This window comes from Pelodiscus sinensis, chromosome 15, assembly GCF_049634645.1.
Source record: "Pelodiscus sinensis isolate JC-2024 chromosome 15, ASM4963464v1, whole genome shotgun sequence".
NCBI lineage: Eukaryota > Metazoa > Chordata > Testudines > Trionychidae > Pelodiscus > Pelodiscus sinensis.
Window position 1 is genome coordinate 32,142,118 of NC_134725.1, and position 18,347 is coordinate 32,160,464.

The 18,347-nt window shown below is 41.9% G+C and overlaps 1 protein-coding gene across 4 annotated transcripts in view; it reads right to left on the bottom strand.

Moving 5' to 3' along the window:
• Nucleotides 1-101: 101 nt before the first annotated feature.
• CCDC62 (coiled-coil domain containing 62) overlaps nucleotides 102-18,347 on the bottom strand; it is a 42,199-nt gene continuing 23,953 nt past the window's right edge. For 2 of the 4 annotated variants that reach the window (XM_075898588.1, XM_075898586.1), the window contains 4 exons: nucleotides 17,676-17,856; nucleotides 13,395-13,526; nucleotides 11,154-11,249; nucleotides 102-5,090 (listed from right to left, as the gene is read on the bottom strand). In XM_075898588.1, the coding sequence (XP_075754703.1) occupies nucleotides 11,160-11,249; nucleotides 13,395-13,526; nucleotides 17,676-17,856 (403 nt within the window). In that variant the 3' untranslated portion in view covers nucleotides 102-5,090; nucleotides 11,154-11,159. Of the gene's footprint in view, nucleotides 5,091-11,153; nucleotides 11,250-13,123; nucleotides 13,194-13,394; nucleotides 13,527-17,675; nucleotides 17,881-18,347 lie in introns of those variants that run through there. The other 2 variants (XM_075898587.1, XM_075898589.1) reach the window with 2 other exon arrangements.

Genomic DNA, 18,347 nt, shown 5'->3' on the forward strand with positions numbered 1-18,347 from the left:
CTCCTTCTCCGTTCTCCCCTCCCCCGGCCCTAGGATTGCAGTCGGGGTATGAAAAAAAGCACCCATCTGTACTCAAGAGCCTGAAATGACACCAACAGAAAAAGGCTGAGGGGAAGCAATGCCTGCTCACAAGCTAGGATTGTTCTTATTTAATTACTCTTCTTCCCAAGTAGGATAGTACACAGTTCATAGCAAGAGACTGCAATCAATTACGCCCTTGGAGTGAATTATGCAACCAGGAACAAATCTTGATCTAATTTAAATCAATCCACTCCTCCTCGACTTCAGATTTGGGTCAGGAAGGTTTCTAAAAATTAAGCACTCCACCTTCAGTTGCATTCACATCAAGTTGTTATGAAAACACAAGTTTGGTACTCCCACCCTTCCTTAGTCCATTTAGCCTGCTTATAGTAAAGCTAGTTTTGTCTCTATTTGTGTAACTCAAAAATAGCCAAAGTGATTTTATAAATACAATAGAATCCTCTTGCTTCCAGCATACTGAAGGACAGCTTACACTGATTACATTAAGAGATCATTTGCAGTCTGATGACTTTGACAAAAAGCTGAAATGAATGAAAGTGTACATGGTTCAACTATTAACACTTGCACACAGAAACCTGTCTACTAATAAGCAGTACCTGAATCAATCCTGAACAGTTAATTGCAAATGCAGACAAAGCAAACCCTAGTCAGATGCAGATGTGGGCCACACTGAAGAAAGCTTAAGACAACATTGCTGTGTGATTTTAAACTTACCAAATTTTGCTACTTTTGTGCTTGGCCCGTTTCTATACAAATTTATTAGCGCACTTTAGAGAGCATAGTAATTTATTATAGAACCTGTGCTTTGGTAAAAGCCAAAACATATTTGCAGGCATACCTGTATAGATGTCATACTTTAGCAGAAAGTATGAAAGCACTCAGTTAAACTTAAATATTGCTGCACTATTCCTGGGGATGTCATTTAAGATTTGTGTTTATATGGATCTATATACAGTATACTGAATATATACTATTGTAGCATGTAGAGCATGCAATCAGTGATCAAAGTCCATTGTGATAGGCATTGTACAAACATGTCATAAAAGAGAGTTTCTATGCTAAAGAGTTTGGTTAAAATAAAGATTTAATAGATATGAGAGGCAAACAAAAGGGTAATAGTGGGGGATTGGGAGAATGAGGTAGCAATAATACAAACACATTTTCATGTGGACTAGATGTGCCTGAATATAGTTCACCATTTGTCTTACTAATTACTAGCATTTCATAGGCAGCGCAAGTGATGTTAAATAGAGATTTTTCTTCTCATTCTTTTGTTTCAATAAAAGTTCTTCATTATCTCTATGAGACATTGTCCCCCCAACAGACTAGTTAATTTAAGCTCTAAGTGAGCTATAATTTAAAAAAAGCTGAATAAATTAATTATGCCATTATAACAGAGTTTATAAAACATAAAAAAGTATTTTAATTGGAATACTTTACATATTCTCATAAAAGAAGTCACCAAAACTGTATTAATACAGAAAAAATATTTGAAATCATGAGCTATTATGATTAGTTTAAGAGAAGTTATGTGTCATAAGACACTTGAATATATAATACATTTAAATATCAGTGTTCTTTAGGAGTTGAGATACTTTATCTTTAGGCATTTGCCCTAATAAGCAAGGGTTTTGGTTTATCAGTTAAAGGAAAGGAAAATATTTGAGAGAGTTAAGTTAATTTTTTCTATCTCTACTGTGTAATTGTTAACTCTCCCTAGTTTTTTTTTTATTTGATGAAGATTTCTTGAATCAAGGACTATTTTGTTTTGTTTTATAGTAAGCTTGTTTGTCTATACAAGCTACATTTTCCATTAATGTACAAATTAATTTTAAAAGCTGTTATTTTCTGTTTGTTAGACTTCTAATTAGAAAGACCAAATGGTTTGTTACACCATAGATGAAAGCAGTTAAAGTTTAATTTCTGTTAATAGAATAACATACATTATCAAATAGAAAATGTCTCTATTTGTAATGTTTTAAAAAATAAGTCCCCATTTTTAGGAAGCTGATTTAGTTTGAGACCCCATGTAAAGCCTCAGATTGCAGTCTGTTTTGCAGGTTTGTTAATATATGAATAAATTCACCTTAGTATTCCACCTGTCTTCCAGTTTAAGAGTAGTAAACTTCCATCTCATGCCCAGAATAAACTACATACTCAGAGTAAGATTTAGTGGTGTGTGAGTGCTCCAGACTAGGGATGTTAAATATCGGTTAACTGAATAGTCAAGTAACTTCATTAATTCTTATTGGTTAGTCGGCTAGTCAATAGCCCCCATGGGTGGAGCCTGCAGCAGCACAGGGTGTAAGGTGGAAGCTAGTCTGCGAGGGGAGGCAGTTTAAAAAACAGATCCTCTTGCTGCTTGTCACCCTGTGCTGCTGCCGCTGATAAAGAGACAATAGCGCGAGGTGGCAGCAGCCCGTCAGAGGCGGAGGTCTGAGCTCCCAGACCCAGCATGAACCAGAACTGAGTCAAGCTGCCTGCCCGCTGTCTCCTAATACACTTTAAATGCAGAGCCACAGCAGGGGTAGGTCCCGGAGCCAGTTTGAGCCAGGCTGCTGGCCAGCCTGCTAAAAAATTTACTGGTAGAGGGAGGTGGGGTGGAGAGGAATGGGGTAGTCTACAGAATTAACCTATAAGCTTTTGCTAATTGGTTAATTGACTGCACTGTTACATCACTACTCCAGACATGAATTCAAACAAATACAGCAACACTATAAAAGCATCCATACTATTACCATGATATTACTCTTAGCGCCTGCCTACACAACATTTTTGTATCACTTTAACTAATCAGTTTTATGATTTATTGCTTCATGGTCATGTTGGAAGGGCATAACCAGTAGGATCCCACAGAGGTCTGTTTTGGGACCAGTTCTGTTCAATATCTTCATCAATGATTTAGATGACGGCATACAGAGTACACTTACTATGTTTGCAAATACCACCAACCTGGGAGGGGTTGCAAGTGCTTTGGAGGATAGTGTCAAAATTCAAAATGATCTGGACAAACTAGAAAAATGATTTGAAGTAAACAGGATGAAGTTTAGCAAGGACCAATGCAAAGTACTCCACTTAAGAAGGAACAATCAGTTTCACACATACAAATGGGAAATGACTGAATGGGGAGTACTGCAGAAAGGTATCTAGGGATCATAGTTAAACACGAGTCAACAGTATGACACTGTTGAAAAAAAAAGAAGCAAACATGACTCTGGGATGAATTAACAGGAGTGTTGCGAGCAAGACATGAAAAGTCATTCTTCCACTCTACTCTGCACTGAACAGGCCTCAACTGAAGCACTGTGTCCAGTTCTGGGCACCACATTTCAAGAAAGATGTGGAGAAATTGGAGAAGATCCAGAGAAGAGCAACAAGAATGATTAAAGGTCTAAAAAACATAACCTATGAGGGAAGACTGAAAGAATTGGGTTTGTTTAGTTTAGAAAAGAGAAGACTGAGAGGAGATATGATAGCGGTTTTCAAATATCTCAAAGAGTGTTACAAGGAGAAGGGAGAAAAAATGTTCTCCTTGGCCTCTGATGATGGGACAAGAAGCAATGGACTTAAACCACAGCAAGGAAAGTTTAGGTTAGAGATTAGTAAAAACTTTCTGTCAGAGTGGTTAAACACTGGAATAAATTAGGAGTAGGTTGGACAGACATCTATCAGGAATGATCTAGACAGTGCTTGGTGCTGCCATGAGGCAGAGACTGGACTCCATGATGTCTTGAGGTCCCTTCCAGTTCTATGATTCTATGTACTGATTTAATTTAAAAAAATAGTAGAACTCTTCTTGTATGAACACATATATATGCATCCACAATGGGTGGCTGCATTGATTTGATTTAAATAGTTCTTTTTAAATGTACCAATTTAGTTAAATAGGTGCAAAGATTTAGGATAGACCTGACTATAGTGCTAACATCATGATCTTATCACGTATGCTTTTTGTTCTGATGATGGGACAAGAAGCAATAGACTTAGCTGGAGGAAAGGAGGTTAGGTTGGACTTTAGGAAAGACTTCTTAACTGTCAGAATAATCCCTGAGAATATTAACTGCAGTGCTCATTAGCAGGTAGATTTTTTGAATGAGAGCTGTTTTTTAAATTATTGTGAAAGCCTGTTTTGAACCAGTCCTTGTCATGAAAGCAGGGATCCCTCCCTCTCACCAGTACCACAAAGTAAAATGGTAAGGATATAAGGAAGAGATTAAGAAGTGAAAGCATGGTATTTATTAGGTTGTATGGCCTTTTTCATTAAAAGCATTTTCAAATGCAATAATGGATCCTTTCTACTTTTTCAGAGATCACAGACACACAAACTATAGTTAAAATATTTTAAAAAGACTGTGCACATTAAATTAATTGCTATTATCATATACTGCTAAAATGTCCATATCAACTTGTGATCTTGCAAGAAGCTTGTGTTAGAATAAATAGACCATAAACCATTATTTTGCCCATCTTTATGGGTGAAGGATATTGTAAATTTCAGCCAGGTAGGCAGTATATCTTAGTTACTGCACTAATTAGCAAGTTCCTATAAACATTATTCCAATCTATTTACATGGCAAAATGTTCAGAATTAAAACAATCGACTAATAGGAATAAATACTTGACTGTTATACATTTATGCACAACTATGGAAGTAGTAAGAAAAATAATTCTATATTTTAAAAAGTAACCTTTATGGAGTAAATAATTACACATTTAATATTTCTTTTAAAAAAGCAGGCTACCAATTGAGCCTGAGTACTGAGCTATAAAAAAGCAGTTGCTTCTCCATCTTATTTAGCACAATTCTAAGTTATGGTTCAACAACACAGAATACATTCCAGCATATTGTCGTATGTTTTTGACACTTGTAGAATTATCAAACATTCATGAGAAATATGGCCAAATGTTTAGTATCTGTCCATTGTAACTTATATGTAGTAATGATCTTCCGTTTCCAAAATATATTTTAATTAATAAAGACATCTGCTTTGTTCCTGGCAGATAGTAAGGATATTGTCTTTCTTTTTTCCAAACAAAATCCAAGGCATCTGGATAAAGAAGGATAATGTAAACATGTTAAGATGTTACTACTAAAAACTGAAACTACATATCTGCATTTTTTTTCATTACATAAAAAAAGAAAAACAGGCAGTCCCCGGGTTACATGGATCCGACTTACATCGGATCCCTACTTACAAACGGGGTGAGGCAACCCCGCACTAGCTGCTTCCCCCCAGCAGACCAGGGAGACGGGAAGCTAGTGCTCCCCCCAGCAGACCAGGGAAACGTGGAGCGGCTTTTCTCAGCAGACTCCTCAGCTTGAGAATAAAGGACTGAGGGAAGTGAGGTGTGGGAGAATAAAATTGAGCTCTGGAGAAATGTTTGGCTAGAGTTTCCCCTACAATATGTACCAGTTCCGACTTACATACAAATTCAATTTAAGAACAAACCTACAGTCTCTATCTTGTACGTAACCCAGGGACTGCCTGTACCAGAAAAGATATGAGAGATGTCAATAGGAAAAAAATTATTTTATAGAATGAAATGCATATGAACAATCTCCCTCAGGGACACATCACTAGATACATTCTTTTCATTTCTGAGTAAACATCTAACAGGTCTGCAATTATCATGTTGCACAAGGATTACTCATTTTTACCGTGTAATCCTGACAGTCTGGATTTACAAGCAATGTGCATGCCATAGCTACCAAGCACTTAAAATATCATTTTTCTCATTGATTTCACCTATTTTAGGGCTTTTAGACTCCCTCCAAATAATTCTCTCTTTTCTAGAGGAAAAATGAACTGACTGTCGAAGCCCAAGATGGCCAAAGCTTTATCAATTAAACAGGAAATTAAGACAGAACTTCTTGTTGAGGATTTCAAAGCAGTTAAAATTAATTGATTCTGTCTCTAAATAAAAATATATAAACATACATTAAAGTTATTTCTTGTCTGCTATAAACTTCGTAATGATTGTTTTTGATTCAGTTATTAATTTTAAGGTGATTTAAATAGGAAATATGCCACTGTCTCTAGGAACATGTGTTAAGATTTGCAGCGAGTGATTGTGGACATGTTCCTTCTTCAATACTCTCTTGGCAGAAAATGAGATCTCTCATATGCTTAAAGTTAAACAGGTTGTTAATGCTTTATCGGATCATGCTCAAGCAGCTCAGCATTTTATAGTTATTTTACACCTTGAGCATATTATATCTGTGCTCAGAGCCCGACTGGTTTCTAGATGCAAGTCAGGCTGTTGGTTTTTATATAAAATCCCATAATGGCTTTGATTCTGTCTTTGGCTGGACTTTTTGAATTCAACATTTTTCCTTTAATGAAGCTGCTGGCATTTAACTATGTCCTCTCACCTAGATCGGAATACAATAACCCCTCATTTAATGTTGTCCCTGTTAATGTTGTTGTTTCTTTGTTACATTGCTTATATATTAGAGCACATGCTTGTTTGAAGTTGTGCAATGCTCCCTTATAATGTTGTTTGGCTACCTGCTTTATCCATTACTTGCAGGATTTTCTGGAAAAGCAGCCTGTACTTGTGGGGGTTTGGTACCGGGGTAGGCTAGCAGTCCCCCATCAGCTCCCCGTAAAGCTGGACTGGTCAAAATATGATCTGCTGGCCAGATCTGCAACCTCTTAGTCCTGCCCCAGGTTACAACCCTCTCCCAAACCCTGCACTCCTTCCTCCTACACCTCTCCCCCAGGCCAGAATCCTTTCCTGTACCCAATCCCAATCCCCTTGAAATTTTCCCAGGAAGTGTCTTGCTACTAAGGGTACCAGGTCACAACCCAAACCCCTGCACCACTACCCCAGGTCATACTCCCCTCTCAGACCCTGCACCTCCTTCTATACCCCAATTCGCTGCCTAAAGTCACAATCTCCTTCTTCACGTAAACTTCCTCCCAGATCCCACACCTCAATCCTTTACCCTAAGCTCCCTGCATCCAACCTTCATCCCAGATCCCTACATCTCCTTTATTAATATAATGAAAGAGTACAGCCTTCAACCACTTACCAAATTCTTGGAGAGGCTCCTCCATCCAAATTGTTGCCCACCCCCACTGTAAGCTATGCAGCTGCAGCTGTCCCTCTTCCCACTGTCATGCTGCCCCCTGGAGCTGCTTCCGGGAACCTCCTGCTTGCTGTTTGAAGGTGCAGAGGGAGGGGTGCTGATGTCAGGATGTCCCCCACCCCATCGATCCCTCCACTCCATACCATCTCCACAAAGCTGGATATCACAGCTACAGAGTTCTGTGCCTGAATCTCCTTATGTATTTACAAGGGTAGAATACCTGAAGTGGAGTCAGCCAAGGGTGCCTGAACGATATTTTTAATGGGGGTGCTGACAGATATTGAACCAAACTGTAAACCCGATGTATAATGGAAACCACTTCAAGTCAGGGAGTACTACAGCACACCCCCTTCCACACCCGGACCACTACTTCCACCAATTTTGGGAGTCAATATACTTAAAAGGACAATGCATGTCTGTCTGCCTCTTCCTCTTAAACCCACATATACAATGTGTAAATCTGTCTCTCTCTCTCTCTCTCACTCACTCACACACACACACTGTGAAGCCACGTATGCACCATCTAGAGGAGAGAGTGGTACATTCCAGTAGGATAGCGTGAGTTCATCATCACGTTCAATTTCTGCAGGGAAATATTAGTTGCCACTGCCATGGGCGTGTCTTCTGTGTTTACTCTCCCTGCCTTAGTCCGTGCTACCTCTAGAGCAGTGGTCTTCAACCTTTCCCAAGATCACTTTTTAAATCTCCAAACAGGCAAAGATCTACCGCCCCGCCCCTTCCTTGAAGCCCCGCCTCTTCCTTGAAGCCACGCCCTCTCTATTCTCCTCTTGTCCATCATTTGCTATCCCCAGCCCTTACTTACACATTCTGATAAACACTTTATTTTTAAATTAAGCGATGTATAAAATTAAAATCACGTGTTTATAGTTATGAAATAAATGGTCTGTTTTTTATTCATGCTATTTAAATCTAAAATGAAGCATTTATAATTCTACATTTTGTGGGGACAGAGTTCTGCGGTGGGGGGCAGGGAAGAGGGAACGGGGGGCAAGGAGGGCAGAGGACAGGGTTCTGCAGCAGGGGACAGAGTGCAGCTGGGGACAGGGTGCCAGTGGGGACAGGAATAGGGACAGAGCTCTGTGGCTGGGGACAGGAGAGTGAGGACAGAATTCTGTGGCTGGGGACAGGGGAGTGGGGACAGGGGAGTGGGGACAGAGTTCGGGGAGTGGGGACAGAATTCTGTGGCTGGGGACAAGGGAGTGGGGACAGAGTTCAGAGAGTGGGGGCTGGGCAGTGGGGTGCCAGTGGAGGCAGAGAGTCCTCTGCATCTGCCTCCTCCCAGGATTCCCCACCCCAGAGAGAAACCAGCGCGTGCCTGCCCTGGGGCCAACCCCACGGCGCAGGAAAAACCCCGCGCGCGCCTGCTCCGAGGCCGACACCCCCAGCGCAGGGAAACCCCGCATGCACCTGCCCCACCACTGACCCCCCCCCCCACTCGCGCACCTCCCCCGGGGCTGACTCTCTGCTCCTGTGCAGCGCAGGGAACCAATGCTCCCTCCCGCTGTACACCCGGCAGAGCAGCTAGCACTACTTCCAGAATTGCCGGAAGTGGTGCTAAGCTGTGGGACTTCTGTCCATCCCCGGGAAGCCGACACTACCTCCATTTTCACTTGAGGTAGATAGTGGGGCTTCTCGGGAGTGGGAAGGAAATGTGGGGCGGGGTGGACAGGACGCCTCGTGATCAACTGGTCGAGGCCTCCGATCGACCTGTTGATCGTGATCGACCTGTTGGTGACCTCGACTCTAAAGCATGAGGTTACATTAACATGTTAACCCTCAAGGGCTCAGCCAAGTGCTAGTCCATCATTTAGTAGTAAGACACTTCCTGGGAAATTTTCCATCCTCTGATTCCACCACCTCAACTAACTTTACGATTATCACTTTTTGCAGTATTACATTGCTTAAAACTTATAGTATATGGCTACGTCTACACTGGCGGCTTCTTGAGCAAGAACAGCTGTTCTTCCGCAAAAACTTGCCAGGTGTCTACACTGCACACGCATTCTTGCGCAAGTAAATTTACAGTACAGCATCAGAAAACAGGGCTTCTTCTGGAAGAGTTATTCCTCTCCCCACGAGGAATAAGCCCTCTTGAGCAAGAGGCCAGTGTAGACCGGCAACATGAATTTCTTGTGCAAGAAACCTCTATGGCTAAAATGGCCATCAGAGCTTTCTTGCACAAGAGAGCATCCACACTGCCATAGACACTCTTGCAGAAAAGCACGTCAGAGTAGATGCGCTCTTGTGGAGGACTTTTTGCATAAGAACTCTTCTGCAAAACAGTTCTTGCGCAGAAAACTGCCAGTGTAGATGCAGCTTATATGTATACTAGAAGATTTAACTGGCATTGCTTGGGTCCTTAACTCAATTAATTTTTGTTGTTCTTCATTTAAATCATTGCTCTGGGGTGGGGTTGGGGATGAGTGATTCAGTATGCAGGCTGCCCCAGGGAAGAGAGGACTACCTCAGCCTTCCCTCATTGCAACAGCTTGGGGCCAGGTGAGAAGCACCTCTCCATGGCTACTGCAGTTCCACTGGGCACAGCAAGAGGAGGAGTGGATGTCCTTCCGTTGGGACAGGTCAGGTGAATCAGCCCTCTGCGCTCCCTAGCCAGAGAGAGGAATGCAGCAAATTATGCATTTTCCACTCCCTGATGAAGGGGAACAGATAGCAATGTTCACATACAAATTGGGGGTGGGGAGGGAGCTTCAGCCCTCCCACGCTCCCTAATCCTGACTAGGGCAGATCCAGGTTAGTGTACCCCCTGCACCTCCCCAGTCAGAGTGAGGAATACAGCAAACTGGGCACTTTCTTCTGGCTCCCTCACGAACAAGAGAAGCCAGTAATGTTCCTGTACAAATGGGGGGAGGCGGGAGTTCAGTGCCCCCATCTTCCCTAAAGGGCACCTGTGAGGTGGAAGGCTCAAGGTTGGTACAGCCCTGGAAGCATGGAGAGGCACTCTCAGCCAGCTCCTTTCATCTGCCTAATGATTGTCTCTTTTCTGTATGATTTTATGAGAAGCAACCCCATTTTTGGCACATCTCATTTTCCTGTTATAACCAAACCCTTGCCTTGGTTTAAGTTATGACAAGAGGAAACTGTATATAGAATTTGGTGGTCCTAGCTCTTTCCAAGTAGAAGGAGTTCTTGACCTAACAGAGGCACAGGCAGACACACTCATGCACAGTCAGACAAATTCTCAAATATATAAATAGATACTGCCTTGTGTCTGCTGAAAAAAAAAATCTGGAACTTAGCCCCCTATTTACATGAATTCTTATGAGGAAATTGGATTCACTTAACATCATTTTGCTTGAAGTAAACTTTTCAGGAATGTAACTACAATGTTAAGTGAGGCATTATAGTAGGTCTAGACAACACACTGTTTCGATTGCCAGCTTCAATTCCCTTATTTACACTTGTATTACAACTGATGATAGCAACAGTGGGATTTTTATTTTATTTTGACAAAAAAGCCTATCATAGATTATGTTTTAGAGAGGAATCCTTATTTCCCTGACACTTGAGATCAGCTCCACAGGACTATCTCTAGATTTCCAGTTCTGGGGGCTGGTACAGAACATTATCAGTAAAGGACCCTTGACTACAGAATTCACTCCCCACTTCATTTCTCCAGTAATGCCTCAGGCCTTCATCTTGGAATGCGTTGTACCTGGAAAGAACTGCTGTGCCCTCCCACAGATCCAATAATTTCAGTGAGGCCCTGTGCTGCACAGACCAATGCCTATATGGAATGAATTACAGGTTCAGGGCTGGAGTTGCAATGTCTAACAGCCCAGGGTTTTTCTGAGGGAGAAATCTGAGGAATTACTGGCTTCATTAGCTAACAGTGGTTTATTGCTATGACTCTCATGTATATAGGTTTTATTGTAAATGGACTTAGAAATTTGTATTTGGCCCATTTCAAATAGAAAAATAATTACTGCATTTATAAACATTTCAAAATAAAAAATAAGACAGAAAAGCAGAACCTCACCAAAGATCATAAAGAAAACAGTGAAAGTTTTCTATCACTTTCTCCCATAGCTGGCAGGTGTGCTTTGCAAATAGCTTCTTCTGTAAACTCTGTTGTCTACAATATAAAATAAAAAGATGAAGTGCAGATTTAAGAAAAGAACTTTATAATGGATCATAAACATTGATTCAGAACTCAAAACTGGAGAAATGTAAATATATGCTCTCCAATTCATCTAGTTTTTTCCACATTTTTCTTTTTACCTGAGAAGTAGGAATATGGCATATGCATTTATCTGCCCTAACTGAGCTCTCTACTGCTAAAATAGCGCCTAATACAATGCTATTTTGTAGAAAATCTTTCATACAAAATCAGCAATACTATTATCATGTAAAAATATCATTTACACCTAGAATCGAATATATAAAGGAGAACGTTTGTATTTTTGTGCTCTAATAACGTGGACACTATAAGACCTACAGCAACCAAACTTTGCAAGGGTTAACTTTTCCTCCAGGAGAAGGCTTTAAGGTACTGTGGGGGGGAAGAGATGAGAGACTGACGCCTCTCCCCGGGACTGCACAGAGCTTGGCAGTGTGGGAAGAAGCGGCTTCCCCACCATTGCTGGAAACATATGGAGGCCCCTCTTCAATACTGCGATTGGCTCGGGGCCTGGTGGCCAACCAATGGGTGGGCGGGTTGCTTCCAGGGCTCACTCTAGGTGAGGGGGAAGAGGGAGAGGAGGGGAGAAATGAATGTGGGGGGCTGGTCCAGGGGGACTGGATTGTTGGGGGCAAGTGAGGGGTAGGGCAGGATTGGGGGTCAAGCGGGTGGTGCTGGAGGAGGGACTATAGAGGTGCCAGCAGGCTCAGGTAGTTGACTCATAGTTTCATTAAAAAAGATGGGAGAATAGTTTGAGGTGTTACCTTGAAATCTCTCAGATTCAGAAGGGCCAGCCCCATTGATTGACACATCCTTATACTCAGATCTTGGATGGGAATTTGTAGACCCAGCATGCCTATCCCCTACTTTCCTACCAAAAAAAATTAGCTTCTACAAGGGTAATTAGCAAAAATAGCATCTGATAGGAGGCAAAACAGCACTACTGAAGAGGGGCCTGCCTCTATATGCTTCCAGCAATGGTGGGGAAACAAGCCATGGTGATTTGGGGGCTCTCTCTTCCACTGTGCTTTTAATGGCTCCAAGACTCATGACATAGGAAGAAAACAGAGACATAGTTTCTATTGTGACTTTTGTATCTAAGTTTGCCAAGTCAAATAGCTCTGATTCTTAACATTGCAATGCCTCTTTTTTGAGTCAGAGATTTTGCTTTATGCAGCAGTAGAAAAGCATGGGGGTCTGCCATAATGGCCAGATGTCAGGCACTGGCAGCTGCGGTGTGGCTGGAGGCTGTCAGGACCAGATTCTGTTTTTCTAAATTTTGTTCCTCCGGTTTCCTGGCAATGCCGGGTAAGTCCAGCAGTTATAAAATAATCTCCATCGCTATAATACATCCATAACCATTACCCCTGCTGATACAGAAAATAATTAAAATTAAGAGAGAACTTAATCTAGCAGGGACAAATTAATACATGCCAAAGACTTATGGTAGACTCTTTAAAATCATGCCTTCAAGCCTAATTTAAAACAGCCTTGGTGAGCTCAGTTTCAAGACAGATTAGCTGGCCAGTGTACATTAGGGAAAAACTTAATATAATTTTTAAAAAATATTTTGACACTAGATCAAAGTTTATGTCGTTAGTTTCTGAAGAAAGCTCATATTGCAGATTTAAAAGTCAATATTCTGTGTGCAGAATGTTCTGAATAGGGCACATTGATAAAAATATACTCCTGTGATAACTATATACAGATTATTTTCATGCACTTCCATTGAGACTTAATACATTATATTTCATCCTCCCTCCCCCATAAATGATACCAAGCATAAACAGCTAATTGTGATCTGAACTCATCTTTATGTTCTGCATTACCTGATGTTCTGCCACAATTTGCTCCAAAAAACATCTTACTTCTTTGTATTTAAATCACACAAGCCAAATTCTGTCCAGATCATATGAAAATAAATGGATGCAAGACAGAACAAAATTTGTCTCAGTTAAATCATAATAAAATATACAATCATTTTCTCATCAGTAAATGTCATGTCTATAATGTCAAAGTACAAACCAAACAAAAAGAAAAGAACACTCACAGTAACTCTTCTTAGTATTCTAAATCTAGCCACATTAAATTGATAAATACCGTATTAATACTGCTGCTGTTATGACTGCAAGAAGGGGCAATATGGAGCAGGGTGCTAAGCTCCAGATCAGCAACCATCTGTCGAGACTCAGCCAGCAAACGCTGGAGCTTACTTGTTGGCGAACAGGAGTCCTAGAAGAAACAGAAATAGAACCAAAGTTACAAAATAATCATTTAAAAAACATGTTCACTGATTGCAAATGTAAAGAGTTACCACCTGGCATTATTTAAAAAAAAACAAAAAACAAAAAAACACCACTTTGAAAAGCAGTGTACCTATACGCCATTCCAGAACCTACAACATAAATTTAAATGCTAATATTTCTACTGAAGTGTCTGTGCAAGGTAACATGTTTCATATATAGATATAACAGGGCTCGACAAACTGCGGCAAGAGCTACTCGCCAGCCCCGCACCACACATGCCCCAGACCGGCACTGCGCATATGCGCAGCGCCAGTGAATGGGATGCATGGAGTGACCAGCTGAAATCTACTCGCCATGGGCAAGTAGAAACAGCGGTTTGTCGAGCTCTGGATATGTATATACAGATACACACACCATTACTGTGAAAAACAAGTGCCAACGAGGAGACAAAAGCTAGTGTATCAAAATAGCTGATGAAGCAGCAAATTTCTTATTAGCTTCAATAAAGCAACTTGTCCAGGCGGTCACTGAAAGGAGGGACAACAGGTCGTCACTGAAAATATGACACACGTTTAAACAGTTAACTGATGAGCTTTGGCTCATTGGTTAACCTTCACAGTAACACACAGGTCTCCTCTCCCCCACCACACTGCTGGCTCTGTGGGAGCTGGTGTTAGTGGGAAGCTGGCTTAAAGTCTCTCCCCCACACACACATCCCTGCTTTGCCTGTAAACATGTACATTTCAGTGATTAACATTCACCAAAAAAATGCATGTTAACATCCCTAATTTCTATACTTGCAAACAAGCAGAATCTCCATACTTAATTTTTAGGCCCACATTCTAATCCTAGGCCTATTAGGTATTCAGAGTTAGCCTAACTGATACCTCACAAGGTGATATGCAGGGTTATTGCTCACTCTCTCATATAATGGGGTTCCTACAGACTCAAATGATACTGAAACAGAATGACAGGTTAATGCCTACCATATAAAGAATGGAAATTTGGGGATACACAATATCAGAGAAGGACCAGGTGATAACTCATGCCTCCCCCTATAGCAGTGTTTCCCAAATAGTGTTCTGCGGAACCCCAGGGTATTGAGAAGTGAAAATAAGAGTTCCGCAAGAAAATTCCAATATAATGCATATTAGTTTGAGCTTTATTTTTTGTACACATTAAATGTGATTTTTGTTTTTAAATATGTGCAATTAAACTAAATGTTGATTTCATGACCTTGTTTAGCACTTGTTTATTATTACCCTTACTTATTTGTGGTCTACTTTTTCAGCTCCATATATATATGACTGTTATGAGGGGTTCCGCAAAGTTATTTCAAGTTTAAAAGGGTTCTGTGGCCAAATAAAATTGGGAAACACTGCCCTTTAGTTTTAATGCCTGACTTGACGTCTCCCATGTGGGAATGGTGAATTAACCTCTTGCGCTAGGATCAAACCTTAGTTGCAATCCTGTACTAGGTGGATAGAGAGCAAAACCCACAGAAGGTGCAGTAGAAATCTAAACATTATTTACAATCTATAAATAAATCCAAACTGCACAACCCAAAAAGTAAACACAGGCTGGCAACAATTGCAATCAAAACAGTGAAAAAGCATATTATACCCATGAAACAGCAATGAATGGAGAATATAAATAAAGAGAAAAGAAGGAGGGAAGAAGTTCCCTATTAGCAAGCAAAACAAAGGAACAACTTTCAACCATCAACCTTTAATAATAGCACCCAGTCAATCTCAGATTCAACATTTACTGGGATTGGTTAATGATGACTACCGCTTTATAGGCATGATTGTTATTATCTGGTCTCTGATAGAAAGGGAGATCTTCTGTACTGCCTCTATTCTGGCAAAATCAATAAGGCCAGGATCATTTGTCTTGCTGTATTTGCAACATCATGCTAATCATGATGGAAAACAGGAAGTGAAATTAATTAACTAAATGTGCAAATTGACTAAACAGAAACAAAATATTTGCAAAAGGCAGACACAATAAAGCAAATATACTTTTAAAGTTATTCCAGTTTTAATAATCTCTAACGGTCTGTCTACACTACAACGTTAATCCGAACAAACTTACTTCGAATTAGTTATTTCGAACTAAGCTAATTCAAACTAACGGATCCAGACTAAAAAACTAGTTCGAATTAGCGTTTTGCTAATTCGAACTAGCATGTCCACATTAAGTGGACCCTGAACCGGGGTTAAGGATGGCCGGAAGCAGTGCTGGCAGGGCATCAGATGAGGACTTAGAGCGTGGAGCTGCTGCCTCAGGCTAGCCGAGGGCTGTGCTTAAAGGGACCCGACCCCCAACCCGGACAGACAGTTCTCAGGGGTGCCCCGCTTGCAAAGCAGTCCTGGCTTGGATTGCCCGGAGTACCCACACAGGGCACATCACACCACTCGGCCATCAGCCCGGCTGCACTTGCTGCAGGCTGCCATCTGGGGAGAGGGGGTAATTGGGGGGGGCTGCAGGAGAGCTTCCACCCCCAGAAGCCCGCAGAGCCAGCCCAGTCCTCCCCATCGGCGGCTCGTGCCCCATTCCTCCCTCACCTCCTTCCACTTACCCTTCCCTAGCCCCTCTTCTTGATGTACAAAATAAAGATAACGTGTCTTCCAAAATGGAATCTGTCTTTATTGAACAAAACTGGGGGAAACTGGGAAAAGGAGGTGGGAGAGGGGAAGAGAGAGGCTGGGAGAGGGGAGGGCAACTAAAATGATCAGGGGTTGGGAACAGGTCCCATATGAAGAGAGGCTAAAGAGACTGGGACTTTTCAGCTTAGAAAAGAGGAGACGGAGGGGGGACAGGATAGACGTCTCTAAAAGCATGAGTGGGGTGGAGAGGGTGCATCAAGAAAAGTTCTTCATTAGTTCCCATAAAGAAGGACTAGAGGACACCAAAGGAAAGGAATGGGTAGCAGGCTTCAAACTAGTAACAGAAAGTTGTTCTTCACAAAGCAAAGAGTCAACCTATGGAACTCCTTGCTGCGGGAGGCTGTGAAGGCTACAACTAGAACAGAGTTTAAAGGGAAGTGAGATCAAGTCATGGAGGTTGGGTCCATGGAGTGGTATTAGACAGGGGGTAGGAGTGGTGTCCCTGCCCAAGGTTTGTGGAAGGCTGGAGAGGGATGGCACAAGACAAATGGCTTGGTCACTGTCTTCAGTCCATCCCCTCCAGGGTACCTGGTGGTGGCCGCTGTCGGCAGACAGGCTACTGGGCTAGATGGACTTTTGGTCTGACCCAGGACGGCCATTGTAAGCTCAGGGCTCAGGGTCAGGGGTCTCAGTGGACCCCCTTGATTCTATTGCACACCTGCTCCTGGGTGGCCAGGCTGGCAGCTCTCCTGCCCTAGACGGCCACTTTCCTGTGCCTAGTGTGGAGATCGTGGACGAGGTCCACGATGTCTGCACTAGCCCAGGCAGGTGCCCGCCTCTTGTGGTCTCGGGCAAGCTCCCGGGAGCCGCAAGCCTGGTCCCGGGAAGAGGGGGAAGGCTGGGGGGCATCGGATGGATGGCTCGATCTGTGCCAGGTGCAGGGTCTACTGGCTGGGTGCTGGCAGGCTTGCACCTGGCACGGGCACCGAAGCCAGCCCATGCCCCTTTAAGGAGTCCGGGGCCGGGAGGGGGGCAGACGAGTTTCCCTGGTGTTGGCCAGAGTGGCCACCTGGGAAACCTGGGGAGGGCTAGCCTCCCACTAGTTCAAATTAAGGGGCTACACACCCCTTAATTTGAACTAGCTAGTTCGAACTAGGCTTAATCCTCGTAAAATGAGGTTTTCCTAGTTCGAACTAAGCGCTCCGCTAGTTCGAATTAAGTTCAAACTAGCGGAGCGCTAGTGTAGCGCCTAAGAAAGTTAATTCGAACTAACGTCCATTAGTTCGAATTAACTTTGTAGTGTAGACATACCCTAACTCAGTATAAGAAAAATCAGGATTTTTTAAATTGATTTGACTTAACAATATTCTACTCTTTAAAACCTTTTAAAAAAAATCTAATTTACTTCATAGGCAAAATGGAGACAGAATAAAAACCAGACAAACTCACTCTTTTGAGAAAATAAATTCACTCTTATTTTAGTCATCCTAAAACTAACGTATCACATTATGAACCTAGATACTGACATAATTGATAGTAGGACTGGTGCACTTATTTTCTGGCTGAATCACTGACAAGTTACTAATCTCTGAAGGGAGGTCTGCATCGAAGAATTTCTCACATTTCTGGGGCCCATCTTTCTTCTGAGTGGACGTCATACAACAGGGAGAGTCCAAATAAAAGGAATTCAGATCCACGTGTTCTTCACTGTCAATAAAATTAAGAAATTTCCTGAAACAATATCACCAGTAAACTTGCTAAGTCATGATGCAACATAAGTACACTTTGGCTTTCATTCTGCAAAGCATGCAAGTATATGTATAACTGAGGTCTTGTCTACACTATCATGGGCTGTCTACCTAAGTTACACAACTTTAGTTACGTGAATAATGTAGCTGAAGTCGATATACTTTGGTCTGCTTACTGAAGTAAGCCGACAGCTGATGCTCTCTCTTCGCGCTTTGGTGGAATATTGGATTCCATGGGAGAATGGTAGCAGCAGTCAATTCAACCCCTGCTGGATCAATAACTGCTCGTTGATCCAGCAGGCAGTGAAGACATTATCCTCTTACTACATGCTTTGACAGATTCAGCCTTATTTTTTTGAGTATAAGAGATGAGTCCTGAAATATTCCATGAAAACACAGTTATGGTACCATATGCTTATCTTATGTTTACCTTAAATGATAGCACAAAAA